Source organism: Ambystoma mexicanum, chromosome 11 (genome assembly GCF_040938575.1).
Source record: "Ambystoma mexicanum isolate Mex_15411 chromosome 11, UKY_AmexF1_1, whole genome shotgun sequence".
In the NCBI taxonomy this organism is placed as follows: Eukaryota; Metazoa; Chordata; class Amphibia; order Caudata; family Ambystomatidae; genus Ambystoma; species Ambystoma mexicanum.
The window spans coordinates 259,193,664-259,212,433 of record NC_090934.1 but is presented as its reverse complement, the minus strand read 5'-3'; the positions used below and the strand labels follow the sequence as shown (position 1 = coordinate 259,212,433).

At 44.9% G+C, this 18,770-nt stretch overlaps 1 protein-coding gene across 1 annotated transcript in view; it reads left to right on the top strand.

The window, feature by feature from the left end:
• The window catches only part of LOC138503345 (synapse-associated protein 1-like), a 244,037-nt gene that overhangs the window by 27,174 nt on the left and 198,093 nt on the right, over positions 1-18,770 (top strand). Inside the window, exon 2 of the mRNA XM_069622979.1 lies at positions 4,615-4,724. Coding sequence (XP_069479080.1) covers positions 4,615-4,724 — 110 coding nt within the window. The remainder of the gene's footprint in view (positions 1-4,614; positions 4,725-18,770) is intronic.

Sequence of the window (18,770 nt, the reverse complement as noted above, 5' to 3'; positions counted from 1 at the left end):
CTCATGGCACGGCTAAGTATGAGAAAGGAAGACACTGGCAAGCAGTTGCTTTTCAGCCCCACCGAGAGACTTCTCTGATGAGAGAAGAGGTGGGAGGCTCAAGTCAGTATGCTGAACTGCAAGCAGTGGCTGCAGTGATTGAACAGGTGAAAGACACATACATACAGACAGACAGTTGGGCCACATACAAGCTCAGAGTCATTGGGTGCCGGCATGGCGACAAGAAGAATGGAAGATCAAGAACACTCCAATCTGGCGAGGGCCAGAAATCTGGGAAGAGATGTGGAACAAGGGGGAAAGAGCAAGATCTTTGTTGGACATGTAGACGCACACATGCCCCCTTTCACCTCTCTGGCTGCGCTGTTCAACTATGAAGCGGATAAATTAGCTAAGATGCGCCCAGTTAATGCCCCGGAAGAAAATCTGGTGCTGCAAGCAATGGCAGACTGGGCGCATATAGCATTGGGGCAATTGGCAACCTTCTTGAATGGGCAAAGAAAAGCCAGCTGCACATCACAGTGGACAATGCAAAGCAGGCTGCAGCCCAATGCCTTGTGTGCTGTGAAGTATAGCGCTACCCTCTGGAGAGAAAGCTAATGGCGCTTTGAAGAGAGGAGAAAAAGCAGCTAGCATCTGGCAAGTTGACTACATTGGCCCCCTTCCATATGAGAATGGAAAACATTGAGTTGATAATGGTAGACATATATTCAGGATGTTGCTGGCACATGCAGAGCAACGTGCCACACTGCAAGGAATGGAATATCCGATAACATTACGGCATGCCGGATGAGATCCAATCTGATCAAGGCAGCCACTTTACAGGGCACACTGTGCAGAACTGGACTCTGGAACAAGGAATAAAGTGGACACTTCATATTAGCCATTACCCACAAGCCTCAGGGCTCATCAAAACGAATTAATGTCTTATTGAAGCAGCAAATAAAGAAACTGATTCAAACGCACACACTCAATAGGTGGTCTAAACATTTAGCACTAGCCTTGTTTGAACTGAATAATAAGTGAGAAGCAAGTAACCTTAGACACCGATTGTATGGAAAACTGAAAAAGATGCAATGCTGCCTGTACAAGCAAAACCAGGCAGCATTGGACACAACCTTTTTGCCTTTGAAGATTACATAATCTCCTCAGGGTAGATGAAATCTGTATTGCTAGGTATTGGAATCCAGTTGCCTACTGGCACCTATGGACGTATTGCTTCACTATCCACTCTAGCAAAGAAATGCATTCATGTACTGGGAGGAGTGATCTATCCTGATTACAGGGGATTCTCCAGCGGATTTGCATCGTGAACGTGCAAGTTCCCTGGGTTGATAGGTCCTAGTGGTGGCTTCTCCCTTGCTACGTCTCGTTTGAGAGAGGGACAGAGGGGGGGCAGAAAGGGGGGGACAGGGAGAAGGGGGAGTGAAGAGAGGGCGAGGGAGAGGCCCTGAGTGTCAGTGCTTAAAAAAAAAAAAAGGCTCCCTTGTATTGGCAGCTGAACTTTGAGGAACGCAAGATTGTGTTATTTGTAACTTGTTACTTGCATTTCTTCTCCCATTGCAGACTAATCTGAAAATCGTGTGCAATTTGTAGTACTTGTCTGTCATGTTATCTACTCATTGCTAAATAAATGGCAAGTATAAAATGTTTGCTTTGCTTTCCATGGTGCGTTCATTGCTTCCACAAAGTCAAACCTGTAGAAAAGTGTATGCGTTTATTTCTGGGCTGGTTCCAGGAGCAACCGCACCTAGGTATAGTACACTATGCCCCCACACTGTTATGTAAAGTGATGGAATGATAGTACAGATCTGAATTTGTCATGTGCACGTCAGCACATCCAGTTTCCTGAAAGCAAATAGTTTCTTGTGTGGACTGCAGGATTTGCTTCCGGTTCCTTTTTTTTCAGGGTATCTGTATTCTACAGAAGTCTCTTCTGTCCTTAATTGCATGCCTATTCTGTACTTTAAGCACAAACTTAGTGTCAGTAAATATTTCACTACTATTTAAATTGCCCTGTCTGTATGTTATTAAATGCGACTGCAATGGTATATATGTACCCAGTTTCTGGAGTTACTTTTACATATTCGGTTTGTTGGGTTGCTAAAATATATTGAATCCTACATAAGCTATCAATTTTGTACATATCTGTGAGTTCTTATGTATTTTATAACATGTTCAATCATCTCGTTGCTCCACTTGAAGAATGTTTGTCATTAGAGTTGCACTCCTTCCAAATGATTTATCTCCTTCACTTCAACCCAGAGCTGATCTCAATGTACTCTGACTTCTTTCCCATAATTTGTCTCCTTCGCTTGAATGGATTCACAGTCCTTGATAATCATTTCCCCTTCCATGGAACTCCGAATACCTAGCTCACAGCTTAAGGACTTTGTATTATTTGATTTGCGTTCATCTTGTCTCCTCTTCCACTCCCTCACCTCCTACCTTGTTTCCATACATTCACCTATACATGCCCAACTCTTGGCACAGACACGTGGCTAACCCAAGTCTGTCCCCTTTTATATAGGGTTTGTTTCCTATAAAACTACTGTGGTGAAAGCCTCCACACTTCAACGGTCTGCTTGATCACCACCTATGTTCATCAAGCAACCACACCCTACCCACTTACTACCATTGATTATTTGGTATTGAAATGTCCATCACAGCAAAGCCTTGATACTAAAATGATCTATACAGTACTTCTATTTCCGATACGCTTGCCTGATAACTAATCGATAGGTAAGAGACCTAGATCCCTGCTACCACAACCATGTTCGCTCTTCTGCATTCCATGTGTTTTGCTCCGACCAAATTGTAAGTGTGTTGGCTAATCCACATTTTATATCACCTCCCTCACCTAGCTCTTTTATTTTCTGTCCACAGACGATGGTCTAGTTAAACCCTGGCGGGGTCACAATATGCCATCTCTTGGACGTAAGACTAGTATGATGGTGATGGGCACACTACTTAATAACATAACACATACGCATTGTAAATCTTGAATTTAATATACGACCACCAGACCTTTGAATGTAAACAGTAACCTCCATTATTTCTACTGACGTGGATGTGTTCTGTTAGCACTTAAAATCAGTAATGATATATGAACAAAATAAAAATACATAGCCTAAGATTTAGCTAGGAGAGAGGTTTAAAAATTATTTCTCATGAGTCTCCCAGTAATGTCTTCACCTACAAACATCCCAGCCCAGCCTTTGCATATCTAAAAAATTACCAACTTATCCCAATACGAATTGCGCATTACAAGAATAGTACGATTCGTCACTGCAAATTGCATCTGAGAAATGGTATGAACCCTATTGCTCCCAAGGCGGATTGCTGGAAATATTGCATTTGCTAAGTCTGTGTTGCTCCTTTTCAATGCCCTCTTATGGGCAGCCACGTGCCCCATTTCAAGTTCCAAGCTGTCCAAGTGCCCATCCTAGTTACCTTTCCAAGATCAGAAACTCTTCAAAATGCCCATATTCTCCACTCCCGCCTACTTCTTTTCATGCATACTCATACATTCACTTATCGGTGAACACCCTCAGTTTGGTTTGCAAGGTCTGCAGTCAGCCCTACAGGTAAGGGGTGTATTAGCCACCATTACGCCGTAAAGAATAGGCAAATACTCCCAAAAAGAAAAAGCCATGAGTAAAAATAGGAAACGCACACACGCGACAGGAAGAAACTGTGATATTATTAGTGCCTGATTTGAAGAGTTAAAAATGTATGCATATCTAGTCTCGAGAATTATATCGTGGGGGTGTGTGTTTGTGTTTTGTTCTATGTTGTTTTTTGTGGATGTGTATGTGGGGTTGTTACATGTGCATAGGCTTTGACGGATATGTGATTGTTTCTTTGGTCGAAGCTTTTAATGAAATGTATTTGGCAGTATATTCCTGATCCATCTGCTGTTTTTACATATGTAATATTTTCTTTATTGTCGAAAATGGAAATAAAGTTAAGAAGAAAAAAAAAGAAAAACAAAAAAAAATGTATGCATGGAGGTTAAAACATATTTTTTACTCCCTTATAAAATGCTCCCATTGGGAATGGGACATACTTTTCTTTTATTCTCCAATTTCACTCCTAACTTTAAAAAATGGGGAGTAAAATACTCCCACTTCAAAATCTTATCTGGAGCACTGCCTGCCATGGTTACATAGATGTAATTTTGTAGGTGGTACATTTGGCTGAGTTGACCAAATACATATATGTATCTGGTTAGGCGTGTGCAGAGGTTCGGGGAGAGGTGGGAGACATGGGAGAGTGAGGTGATGGTGGGAGGACCATCCATAACAGGAAAAAAAAAGGTCCACTGTGGGGTAAGCAAAGGGTTGACCAAACTTGGCACCTTCAACATTATAATGATTTAACCATGTAGAACCGGTTTACAAAGCTGCAAAGAAAGTAAAGCAGAACACAGATTATTTGTGTAACCTGAGAACAAAACTAGATGACCCTCCGAATATTGTCATTATTACAAAAATTGGACCCAAAATCTGTGGCATTTGAAAAGTGCGATTTTTACCGACCAGCACAGGGAGCATTTGTTTAGAGAGGCTGTATGGATACTGCACTTTGTTATTATTCATTGTTATCTGCTTACAGATTATTTGTTTACCGTCGCCACATCTGCTTCAAAGAGGGTAGCTGAATCAGTGCGGGTAACCACCCAGAGCATAAAGAAATCGCACCCGATTGATCGGATTCTGGACAAGGTAAGTACCAGTAGGTGTGCAATAGAGTACACAACTTGCTTGGTCTTTGTTGTGGTGTTGGAAAATGTCTACAAATGAGACTGTTGTTTTGCAGACTGACACTCCATTTAGAGTGGTAGGTGGGATATCAAATAAGGTGTGGCAACTAGAATACACTCCCCTTTCATTGTGAGCATTATTGTAGGAGTGGGAACTACAAGAGGTGTTTAATACCACCACTGACATTTCCCTTCATCCTAATATGTAGGAACTGGGTTATTGCTGTAAACCGAGCAGAATCAGTATTGTTCATAACAACCATAGTAATTGAGTCATCAGTGATCTGCTCAGAGGGCATTGACTATAGATTTGGAGGGCTGTCCTTAAAAGAGCAGGGTGCAAGAGGGTACTTTTAGATCGTGGTTTATTAGCTGCCCCTGGAGCTTTTTCTGTCAGATGTCATGCTTAAATTGTCTGTCCTATCGTAGAGTGAAACTAAACGCATGCTAAGATGTTTACTGAACTGAAATACTACAGCACCACACAGCATGGTGTACTGCAAACGACCTCTGCCTCTGCCTCAACACCACTAAAACAGAGATTGTTCGCATTGGGACCCCTGCTCCCGCTTTCCCACTTTCACTCTGGCCGGCCTCCCTTGGCCCTGCGTACGAAACCCACCTGCGAAGCAAGAAACCTTGGGGTCATCTTTGACTTGACTCCACTCTCTCCTTCTCCTTTCTCATTTCAGAGATCTCTAAAAAGTCCTATCAGCTGCACCTCCTCAGAGGCACTCTACCGTTTCTCACTTTCCCCTAGAGGCTCACTGTCTCCAGAGCCTTGGTTCTCTCCAGGCTGGACTATTGCAACCGCCTCTTCCTCAACCTCCATTCTTCTACCCTCTGCAACTCATCCAGAACAGAACCGCACTACTTATCCTTGGCCTGAAGCCCAGGGACTGCATCTCTCTGGATCTGAAATCCCTTCACTGGTTCCTCGTGGCTGCAAGGATCAAATCCAAGACCCTTTGCATTGTCCACAAGGCTTTCTGGGGCCTTGGACCTACCTAAATACTGTCCCTCACGAGCACTCCGCTCATCTACCTCCAGCCTTCTGTGAGTGAGCCGGTTCTCCAAGCAGAGATTTGGAGGGAGATCCTTATCCTCAGCAGGTGCCTCCCTCTGGAATAGCCTCCCTGCCTCCCTCTGTCTTGAGCCGGATCTCCTTAAATCCTGTAAACTCCTCAAGACTTTCCTCTTCTCCCTCCCTCTACCCAGCTAACCAATTTCTCTCTTTTTCCCCTCTCTCCCTCCTATTCCTTACAGCATGCGGACTGGCCGCCGGGTGTACCTCAGAGTCTCGCTGGTCCCCGGCACCCATGCCAATCCTCTCTCGCACTCGCCTCAGGACCCTAAACCCCACCCACACTCATCGCACTTGAGAAATTAACCCAAGAGAGTTGCACTTACTCTGCCTGTGCAGACTATTATCGTCTCAAGGTCTCTGAGCAACTGTTTGTTTTTTTCCCCATGTTACCACCCTCATTGAGCACTTTGAAACACTTGCCTGTGTATAGGCGCTATATAAATTAACAATGCCATACCAGACTTAAAAATGCTGGAAGGATGAAAGCAAATCCTGTAGGAACCCCTTCATACATAAATGTGCAGTACAGTTTAGCTCCTAAAGTAGCACATTTCGTGTCTTTGCAATGCAACCCTCATGTTATGCAAATTTAAAATAAGTAGTACACACACTCCCTGTAATATGCAGAATAAAAAGTAAATTTCTCATTACTATCTGTACCACAAAGTAGTGTGAATGGAGCTAGTAGCTGCGGTCAGGCACAGGGTTTTAAGTAGGCTGAGGTAGAGCCCGGGCAGTATCCAAAAAGCATGCCCTCCCAGAGCCCTGGCAGTGCGCCCCTTCTCCTCCCCGCTCTCCACCACCACTATCCTGAGATGACCATATGTTAGGCAGTTTTACAAAAGTACACCATAGGTAGGACTTGGGAAGACTCATTCTTGGGACACAATTCATAAGACACAATGATTAACTTAGAAAACCAATGCAATATTCACAGTAACTAAATCACTTCTGTAATACTTTAAAAGGGCAATAAGCAATTCAAAGGTAACTAAAACACTTCTATAATCTGTGGAATATTTGTTTCAGGTAAGCATTAATTAAACAAGACCAACATAAAGCAGGTAAATACATGTAATCATCTCAGAGGCCTGAGGCATTAGTAGTCAACCCCTATCTAGTTAAGAGTGTCTCAGGGTCAGATTGGAGGGCCAAACAAGCAAGGAACAAGTTGTAGAAAGTCCAGAGGAAGTATTCAGTAGCAAGTAAGTAACTCTCTTTGTTGAGGAAAAGGTTCAGGGACTACGGGGAATCGGCAACATAGGAGCAGCAACGCAACTCTAGGAAATTTCTACCAAGAGTCTCACATTACCTTAAACGTGAAGAAGAGGATGCAGCACGATGCCCCCGCGATGCAGCAGCAGACTGGTCACCGGGTTCTTGGTCGGGCAGACCAAAGAAGGGGCACTGGAATGGATCTCGTAGCAGCAGTCGAGTGAGAGGCTCCAGGCAAAGGATTTTTCATTGTTCTGTGATTTTGGTGCCACCAAAGTTTCGGAAGGTTTTAATCTTTGGAAGGTGATGCACTGCACAATGGCCACAGGTTCCAGGGTATTAGCGGTTTGCAGCCAGTGAAGGCCACAGCTCGTCGTGGGGTGCCTCGAAAAGCAGGTCGTCTGGGGACTGATTGGACCCACCAGTCTATAGGAGAGAGTCGTCCTTTTTGGAGCTCGCCTGACACGTGGAAGAAGGGGTAGGCCAGCAGCGATTTACTCCGAAGGCATCGCTGAGCGTCTGTAAGTGGCTGCAGGGTGTCTTTCCTCTTCCTCCTTGTTGCTTATTCAGTTCCAGTGGCCAGCTTGTCTTCAGCCTCTTGATCCATGCCTCTTATGCAGGGACCCATCAGCACCCGTGCGCCATTCAAGTTGGAACTGGTTCCAGGCAGGCACAGCAGAAGACCAAGAACAGTAGAGGTTTGAAGTGCTCTATTGTTTCCTGTCCTCACAGACCCACTGGTGCCTTGGTAGGCTTTTCCATTGAAACCTGCCGAAGACAAAGGTCCAGCAAAGACCTACCCTGCGCTGTATGGCAGACGAAGGACCAAGATAGGACAAGCTATCGTGAATTGGTGAAAAAAGAGCGCTGTTGCCATTTTGGGTCAGTGGCGACCCTTTTCTGTGCATTACTGCGGCTCGAGTACCGGATAAAAAATTGCAGAAAGAGTAGTTAGGATAAAACCACTGCCACCAGCCATTCAGATTAGCGTGTCACTGTAACCAGAAAGTTTCAGGAGCATTGAGAAATGGGATACAGTGTAACCCTTCAACACTCCACATAAGGTGGGGGTGTGTTGATCTTGCAATAGAAAAGATAGGAAGGATACAAAATATCCCCCTGCCCTTGGTTACATGTGTTCTCACAAGGAAAATAAAAAATAAAAAGGGAAGCCCAGTGGGCTCCCAGCAACACTGCACAGAGTGATGTGTGCTGCAAAAGTCAATGCCAGATGCCACACAACCTGGGGGAAAGCATGACTCCAAGAAAAAGGTGTAAAAAGAAATGCAAAAGGATCCCAAGGATAGGATAACAGAATGAGTGAGTGTGGAAAATGGTTGCTACTAACACAGGAGAACTGACAAAAATTCCAGAAGTCCAGCAAAAACTGCTGGAGGACTAGCATGTGAAGGGGATTTCACATAAAAATGAAAATCTAACTGACGCCATATCTCTCCCATTTGTGTTCATTGCGCTGCGTCGCTTGTTGGATGAAGACGTGCTGAGACGATTGCTTCAACCATTGTCTTCCTGCTAGTGATCGGCGCCATTAACAAACAAAAGCAGTGGCGGGCACAGCAATGTTCGTCCTCGCAAGCTGTGCCTGTCTTTGCTTAGGACTCAGTGCAGGAACCACTGCCAAAGAGACGGAGGGAGAGTTGCTAGAAGGAGAAAACTGGGAGAGCAGCAAAGAATGGGAAAGGGAGACTGAGAAAATATGAAATATGGGGTTTGAATTGGTGTGTTTTTATATGAAATATTTAGAATTGTTTGGGAACTACAACCATTTCTTTGGGTTTTTGTTCAATGTATTATTGTGTTCTGGTTTCTTTCAAACTTTTCACAATACAGGAATAAGACATAATATATAAAAATAGAACAGTACAAATCGCAATTAAAATAAATCACTTCGGCTCTAAAAGCATTCCAAATGCTCCTAAAAATATAAAATTACATTTCTTTCATGTTCCTGTGTTCAGTTTCAAATAATATCTGTTGTTAGGGAGAATTGTCATTTCTGTGCTAATTCCCTTCAACCGTAGAGACCCCCAGCTCTTTTGCCAGACTTTAGGACTTTTTAATTTTAACCCTGGCGTGAGTAAGCCCTTTTTCTCACTCTCTCATGTGTTTTGACGTGATTTCGGATATGTGTTTTTGGAGTCTGACAAACTCCATAGGCCTCTTGTATGGTGGCACACAGCACTTTCAGTGCAGTGTCGTGGAGAAATCCTGTAGATTTCTCATAAGGTTAAAATAACTTTTCTTTTGTGAACTACTGTTCCCGCAGAATAGTAAAGTGAAATTGACTTTATATATCTTTTCTCTTTGTAGGTCCAGCACACACCATTTTATGTGGAGTGCTGGGTGGGATGGGGGTGGTGGGGTGTTGAAGGGAGTTCTTGGAAGTCCCTTTATCCTACCTACTCCTGTAAAAAAAAAAAAAACAAAAAAAAAAAAAGTTACCGTCACTACTTTAAATGGCTAGTGGCAGTGGTTTAATTTTCCTACCATTGTGCTTTTCTACCTCAGGCTGAATCCTCAGCTGCAGTATAGCACCCATGGGTACCAGTTTGGTAAAATCGCCCCAGTCTTCTTTTTTCGCCATTTTCTGTTTGTGAGATCTTTCTTGGGTTTTACTCTACTCGCCAAGCCAAGTTTGAGCCCTTTGTTCGATTTGCCTTTGGCGGCTTCAGTAATGAAACCCACCTCTGGCTCCAGTGTGTCTGGAAGGGCAGGAAGTGAGGGAGATTCCCGAAACTCCCCTGTCCTTTGTCTTTAGGAATGCCTGAATGCAGCCAGTCCTGATTGGCAGGCTGTCTTTGTAGGACAGCCACCCTGCTGTCTGAGGGACAGCTAGGCTGTGCATGAATGGGAGAAACCTGCTCAAAAGGTGAGGGTTTTGGGACTGAAGAGAGTTGACCACTGGGAAGCACAACCCAACGAAGAAACTGTGAACGAAGCTTGCTGCATCCTCCTGGACCATTGAATTGCCCAGTGAAGCCCTGCTGCTGTGCTGAAACTCCTTTTTCTGATCGGCAAGAGTAGCTCCGGAAGGGATGACTTCTTCCCTTGGGTTAGTGGGACCAACAAACCCCGAGACAAATTCTACTGGACCATCCTCCCTGACTGGCTGTACTTCTTTGCTGCTGCAGGAACCGAGTGCCAGGGGACGAGAAATCCGTAGTCGAGTGCAACGTCTATGATCTGGCCAGAAGCTCCAGGAGTCTTCCCCAGAACCCCCCCAGAAGCAGGACGACCAGAGCTAGAGTCCCCTCACCAGAGTGCAGGACTCTAGGAGTGAAGGAAGCCCCACCGGTATCCAATATCCGCAGTGGTGCTGTTTACAGAGCGCTGAAACTGCGAAGTGCTGCTGATCCAAAAAGAGCCCGTAGCTGCCACCGACTTCCAAATTGCTGCCGCAGGAGTCCCTCTTGCCCCCACGACTGAGGCCCAGGAACACAGGATCTGCATCGCTGCAACCAGACAGAAGCTAGCTGGAGCACTCTTCTTCTAACCAGGGGTACTGTTCCGACTTGGGGTACTTACCTCAGTGTATTTTTAGCTTTGCTCTTCTCGGTTGAGACTTGCAGCAGCTTCCTTGCTAGAGTTCATTTCAGCTCTACCCTTCACAACAGCTTGTGGCCCTACAGTGATTTTTCTTTAAAAAAACTCTCTCTAACTTTGTGCAAGATATTTTTCATCTAAAAAGTGCCTCGCCTCCATAGACTGTGCTCCAATTGACTTTGGCTGCCCTGGCTCTCTGCAGACTCTTCTAGTCCATTTGACTTTGATACTTACTGTCCCTCATGCTCTGAGAACCTGTTTAACCTTTTTCCTTCCCCTAACCTTTCCTTTCTACAAACCTTAGAATCTACAAAGTGTACTAGTGATATATAAATGCCATTAGTGTTCTAGTTAGTGAAGTCATCTCCGGGTGTAGGAAGAGTGTAAGAAGCATCTCTAAAAAGTATCCACTAGCTTTGTCTTCATTCTGGAAAAGTATTTTCAAGTATATTTGATTGTTACATACATTGCCCTTTTTAAAGAATGCTTATGTAAAAACTGTTAGATAATTATTTATAACCTAAACCTTGGGTATAAGTGTTAATTGGCTACTTGTATTGGTGGCGTTCATTGCTATAGCTCTATAGCTCACGTTTACCCCTCTTGAGATAAGCCTGGCTGCTCAGTCACGCTACCAACTTGTGTAGTAGAGGCCTATGCCAATAGGTGGGTTACGTAATACCAAGAGGACAAGGGTTGTGTAGTCTCCCACAGGGCTACTACATCAATTCTTGCCCAACCCTGGTGGCGTGTGGTGGGATAGATGTAGAGTGGTTATGTTGATTATTTGCTGTACTTGTGGCCAACTAAACCAGCTACAAGGCTAAGTGCCATCAAAAAGTGAAGCAATTGTAACATGCCACGTATGGATAACTTTAATGAGGCATCCCTGATTGGTCTGACAGTAGATCAACAGAAAGACATGCACAAAACTAGGGGTCTGACTGAAAGGAAAAAATCTGAATTGATTACTAGGTTGTTCAATTAGCAAAGTGTGGGTAGTAGGCCTGTAACACCTACTCACCCAAGTAATATGGAAGGTAATGATGAGGATTCTAGTTTAGAGTCCAGCTCCAATCTGCAATAGGAGGTAGAAGAGTCTCAGGAAGAGAGACCCTCACTGCCACAGCCTGCCCTTATGCCTCAGCCATTTTCCATTGGGACCTCCCAAGGTCAACGGTTAAGCCCAGAATAGGTTTCTCTTGAAAGACTGAGATTAGAGTTGGAGTTCAAGAAGTTACATTCCCAAGCTGAAGCCAAACATCAAGCTGTGAAACTAAGAATAAGAGAGATGCAACATTAAATGGATCTGAAAAGGATGTCCCTTGATTCTGCTTCCATTTCAGGGTCCTCTAGGTCTTCTAGCCCCAAGAGGCCTCGCCTGCTCAAAGAAGTGAGTATGTATGAACCTAAACTCGATGTGTTGGATTGGCGGGTACGTTTGAATACACCTATGGTTGTCAAGGTATCTGTGGGAATGATTTAATTCCATGGCTCATGTCTAGGCTCCCCCTGAATGGCTGTGATGGAGTTGAGAGAAAGGATTATGAATCGGGCAAGTTGGCATTAATAGCCAGATTTGGGAAAACTCCTCCCAAGTACCTTAAGAGGTTTAGGAGCCCCAAAAAGACTGATGGTACCCTTTGGGCTACCTGGGCGTGGGAATGTTTGAAAAACGTAGATGGTTGGGCTAAGGGGCACAGAGTGAACTCCTTTGAAGGAATGAGGAATCTTTATTTTGTTAGAATCTATTTTTGATTCCTGCTCTCCTGAGCTGAGACAGCATTTGATCTAAAAAGGTTAGCCCAGGCTGATGGCTTGTGGGTAGCTAACATGGCCACTCCCAAGGACCATGGGGCAACTCGCAAAAAGAAATAGAAGCCACATAAAGAGGGGAAAGAGAATTCTAATTCCAACCATCCAAAAGATTGCCACAAACATAGCAAGGGTAAATTCCATGGTAAACCTAGTTAGTCTAGTGAAACCCCTGGTGCCAAACCAGAGGGAGGTCAACAGAAACCCCCATTCCAAAAAACATTTGGGAAATGTTTTGTAGATCATGTGAAAGGGGATCCCAGATGTAAGGGTAAACCTTCAGGGTCCACACTGCCTCCTTAGCCTTCATCCCTGAGGGAGAAGCCCAAATGGCAAGTGCACTCTTTCAATTACTGGCTGAAGACCCCATTGGAGTTCAAGCCAGTGTTTCTTTAGTGTCCCTGGGTCTGTGGGAACAACGGACTTTTTCGAATGCCATATTCTCGAAATGCCATTTTTTTCGGCACCAAATTGCAGAGAGAAAAAAGTTCTAATTTTTTTTAATTTTATTTTTTAAATGGGGGGGGGGGGGGAATTCCACCCCCCCAACCCCTGTTTTTTCAACACTTTTTTTTTTTTTTTTTTTTTTTTTTTTTTTACTTCCGAAACAAAAAAAACATAAAATAGAAAATAATACATTCAAGGGGAAAAAAAAAATTTACCATTGTTTTCGGCAAAATGGCATTTCGAAAATATGTTTTTGAAAATGTGACCGGATACCGGGAACAACAGAATGTGGATGTGTACAACTCCATACCGGATAACACAAAAGAATATTCTAAGAACAGTGTTCTTGTAAATGGTCAGGAGACCCCTGCCATCAGAGACACCAGGGCAAGCATTACAGTGGTAGATTTAACTTTTTGTCAAACATGAGGATGTAGCTAAGGCATCTTAAGATCCCACTAAACTTGCAGGAGGCCCTATCCAAATGGTTCCTATTCTGCCAGCTCTCGTCCAGTGCAATAATATGACTGTTGGAATTCCTGTAAGTGTACAGAATGGAGTGCCAGGGAGAGTCCTGTTGGGAAATGATTTGAAAACTCTTGGAGCTGTATCTAGTACCCCCAGGCCTCCCAGCAAAAGGAAGCGGGCGCAAACAAGATTGGCCAGAAAGGCAACCTTGAGAAACTCTGTTTGAGATTGAGGTGATTCCAATACCTCCAGTCCACAGTAAGGCCACCCTTCTATTTCCAGGAAAAAGAAAGGGGCAAAAGAGAAATCTAAGGGCTCTGGAGAAAGAAAGGTCTCAAACCTAAACCTGTTCACGGGACAAGGACCTCCCTAAGAGGACTGTCCCTTGTCACTCCAGTCTCCCCTTCACCAGGGGAGGCTGAGTTGGAGGACCAACCAAACTCCGAACAGACAGCTGCTGGTGACACAGAGCTGGAAGAAAACCCTCCCTGCGTTCAGAGATCTGGATCCTAGAGACCATCCTGAGCCTCAGACTTTACTTTCAGAAGGTGGAACCCTCTAGGGCAGACTTCAGCAGAGGACAAAGGGAGTGTCCCTCTCTAGAAGGTCTGCGCCAGCAGACCGCTTCCCACCTAGAAGGGCAAGAGCCAGGGAAGATTAGGCTTTACTGGGAGGATGGCCTCCTCTACACTTAACCAACAGTGTTTACCCCAGGCGACTAGAGGAGACTGGTAGTGCCCCAGGAGGCGAGACAGGAGTTCTCACAGTTAGCACATGAGATTTCTTTGGCTGGCCGCTTGTGTTTCCAGAGGACAAAGAGAGGTTATCGCTGTACTTCTACTGACCCAAGATGGGGGCTGATGTAGAGAAATTCTGTAAGAGTTGCAACACTTGTCAGATTTCTGGCAAGAGTGGGGCCAAGAATGTGGTACTTTTTAGTGCCCCTCCCTGTGGCGGGAGTCCCTTTTTGAGAGGGTGGGGATTGACTTTTGTTGATCCTCTAGACCCTCCAACATCTTCAGGCACTGATTTTATATTGGTTGTGGTAGACCATACTACCAGGTACCCTGAAGCTATACCTAGGAGAACTGTTACTGCTCAGGCAGTGGCTAAGGCCCTTTTTGGTATCTGTACCAGTGTAGATTTTCCTAAGGAGGTCATCTGTCAGTGGATAAAATTGTATGTCCCACTACATGCAGACCATGTGGAAGAACTGCGGAGTGACCTACAAATTCTCAACAGCCTACCATCACCAAACCAATGGGTTGGTGGAGAGGTTTAACAGAGCTATGAAGAGCATGATGGGTGCTTTAGAGGAACCCCTTATAAGAAAGCGGAACCTTCTACTGTCATGCCTTCTCTTTGCTTATAGAGAAGTCCCTTAATCAGTTTGGGTTCAGCCCCTTCGAACTTCAGAGAGGCCCTTTGGCCCTGATCAGGGAAGGGTTGGAGAGTGCTCCTTCCCTACAGCCAGTGAGAGACACTATGTGCTAGGCCTCAGGAAGAGGATGGCACTCATGACAGAAGCTTCAGATAACCTGAAAGCAGGTCAGGCTCTGGTCAAACATTGGCATGACTAGAAGGTCAACATGGTGAAGTTTACTACAGACCAGCTTGTTTTGGTTATCATACCTACAAGGCAGAGGGCCTTACGGGACAAATGGATTGGACCCTTCAAGGTTGTGCGTAAACTTAATTATTTAGTGGACTTGTGCAATCCCAAGAAGGCCCCATGGGCTATCGCACTAACTGTCTGAAGGCATATGTTTCCAGACCAGAACTAGGAGCTTTGCTTCTAGCCTCTGATCAAGAGGAGGAGGAGGAGCAGGAGGAGGAGCGTGAGCCTCTCCCTGATCTCCTTCAAGTACAAACCTCCGATTAGACAATTGATGGTGTAAAACTCTCTTCAGATTTGACTTTGCAACAACAGGAGGGGAGTGCAAGACTCTGTTGAAACAGTTTGCCTCCCTCTTCTCACTGACACCAGGCTTGACCCCTTGGGGTGACACTCCCTGCCAAAAGCAGGGGTTACAGAATGTCAGATCATGTAAGATCCCACGTAAAGGAAAAGGTCCAGAAGATGCTTGATCTTTGGGTTATTGAGCCATCTACAAGTCCATGGGCTAGTCCAGCAGTACTAGTGGCAAAAGCAGGAACCAAAGATTGTGTGTGGACTATAGAGCTTTTTAAATTGATTCTGTCTCCCATGTTATCCCCCAGTCAGGTAGATCCTCCCCCTTACTATCTCGCAGTCCTCCCAAAGGGAACAATATGGATGTTTCCTTATTTATACGAAACCCCAATAGTTTTCAAAAATTTCCCAACACCACCAAAAACATTGGGAGATTGTCCCGAGGATTACTTGCATACAGCAGCAGGTCGTCCAAGTAGAGTGATGCTATGTGCCTCACCGGCCCCCCCACCCCCACTAAAATTGCAGCCTCTCCCATCTCTTGTTGCAAGTATCCCGCTAGTGGCTCCAGAGCCAGCTCAACCAAAATCAACCAAAATCGGGGAAACCGCACACCTCTGTCTCGTTTCTCTACCTAATTCCCATCTTTCGAATGTCTTCATGGCCTCAAAAGAGGCCAACGCTATGTCCCCCTCTGGGTTCTGACTTTGTCCATTACATGATGCAATTGGGTAATATTCCTTGTCGTATTCCTCCCTCCAATAAACCCGCACTGGTCTGGGTGCACCAGCTCTGGAGCCACTCCCGCCAACCTATTTGCCAAGATTTTCCCCAAAACTTTCCCATCGATGTTCAGCAAGGAAATGGGGCGATAGGACATACACTCCAAAGGGCCCTTCCCTTCCTTCAGCTGGACCATTCTAATGGCTTCCCTCATAGATTCCGGAAGGATGCCACATTCAAATGCCTCCTTGTATACCCTCTTGAACCATGGGGCCAGGAGGTCTATATATGCGCAGTAGAAGTCTACTGGGAGCCCATCACTACCTGGCCTGTACCTTTCCTCATCGATAGCAATGCCCATCGTATGTCTTCCTCCTCTATCAGACCTTCCAGTTCTTCCCTCCGGTCTGCCCCCAACCTTGGCAGCTGAATCACACAGAGCAATTCGTCTGCATCCTCCTTCACATATGTTCCTTCACTCGTCTATAGCGCCCTATAAAATTCCAGGGACACCTTTATTGATCTGCTCTTAAGTGCCCACCGATTCTTCCATTCCTATTTTGGGTTATAGTGCGATGTGGATGTTCCCTGTCTATCAACCAGGCCAATAGTTGTCCCGCTTTGTCTCCTTCCCCATGCAGTCTTGCATCTCTTTTGCTACTGTCGAAGTTTGCAAGGTCAACCAAGGTCTTGTTATATAACGACAGAACATTGGCCAAGCTCCTCCCCACCCCACTGCTGCTGCTTCCTTACTCAATACCACCACCTGTTTTTCTGCCTGCTGCAGGACCCCCTGCAACCTTTCCCTCATGCCTACTGTTGTAGACAAGTAAACAGGTGAACGGGTGAAGAGCCGGATCCCCTCACTATTCATTGACCATTTCCATCTAGCAAGAAGATAACACAACTAGGTATTATGGAATACTTCTGTTTGTAATTGATAACATACAATTGCTGATGGTTTTAAGGCTGAACATCATCCGTTGCAAAGTAAAGCAAAATCAAATTTCACAAAAACACAAGCAAGTGAAAATTCTTGCATATACAACTATATAGATAACCTGATGCAATTACTGCTGTTGATATGTCAGAGAAACGACAGGGGTCAATACACATAAACAAGTGGAACAAGTATACAGACTTTATATCGGTACACCGCCACTACCTCCTCCGGAGGAGCAAATTCCATTTCCGCAAGAGTTTACCACTTATTGGAAGGTTGTAGAGGCGAACGTTCAAGATTTTTCTGGATGGACTAATTTGCTGCAATATGTTGAACAAGAGGTTAGTAACCAAAACCACTATATTCTTGAATTCATACAGTGCACCCTTTTTATTTTATTATTTTTACAACTTTCATTGTCTTCAGACTTTAAGCAATCTTTCTCCCCAAGTCCATCCTGTGGTGTACCGAATTGCTAGATATCTGACAAAACAACTTGCACAGTCCATCTAGATGCTTAGTCCAGGTGCAATTTTTGAAGATGTATTTTTTGTTTTGTTTTTATTTGATTTTTAGTAGGTTTTCAACTAACATTTAATACAACAAAGAAAGCTATTGATCGGAGCATACCATTAATAACAATTTTCCCACAACATACCACCCTCCAACAACCTCTTTTTGAGCATTAGACGCCGACCCTCCCACCTCCCCCCACCACAGGAACGGTGACTCCTACGGCTGTTAAAGTTTACCATTGTCCTCGACGTCTTGGCATGTACGTGGTTTTTTCACATTTGCCAACAGATATTAGTTTTGGTCCCTCAAGTGGAGCACAGTCTGAGATACATTGTGAGCCCGTCTTGTAACAAAGAGTAATGTTTCTGAATCGGGTCAGATCGTAACCCAAGACCTATTCATTCTTCCATACACAATACAGCCTCTCGAGTGGTAGACAAATATTTGTTTCCCCCCCCCCCCATAACAGTTCGTACTGAGTGGATTTCCCATGGAGGGCTGCAATGATTTTTTTTTTCTTTTTCTTCCCTCCACTGTACAGATGTTAGTGGCCACACCTATCCATTCCTACTTTGTGGGTGCTGTGGCTGATTTACAGCTCATTACTAGGCAGGTACGAGCAGCCAATATGAGTTGGGCTGCCACTCCTGAGGTCACCTTCATGCTCTTCCATCCCAAACAGTATGAGAAGGGGTGCAGCCACCCTTTGGATGCCTTCTAATTCCCATATCCACCCCAACACCTCATCCCAGAATATCCTAATGCGGGTACACCCCTCCCCCCCACATATGCCAATAATCCGCTCTCTCGCCGCATTGACGCCAGCATAGGGGGCTCAGTGATTGGAACATTTTGGACAATCTATGTGGATCGTGTTGCCACCTTTTGGAATAACTTGATGGCGTGAAGTTTGTACTTGCTCGATATCGATGTTTGGGCAGCCCCTTTGCATATTTACCCCCATAGTTTCGGATCTATTCCTGTCCCCAGAGCTCTTTCCCACTTGAGCCTCAGGTTCGCTGTTGACCCGTTCCCAGATTTCTTCAAATGGAGTTGCATCTCTTTGAACTTTCTCTCTCCATTTGCCTCTTGTCTGGACACCTTTATTGAAGGAACGGGAAGACTGACGGAGGGCCTATCCCCAGCGCTTTCTCTAGCTCTAGTATTGTGACAAAGTGATCCCTCTCCATAGTTGACCAGCTTCAAACCAGGACTGTAATCTCTGGTGGTTGGGAATGTCCTCGCTGATCCCTGGAGCCCAAATGTGACTCACTAGAGAAGGCCAAGATGTGATCCCTCCCTTCGCTCCAAATCTTCC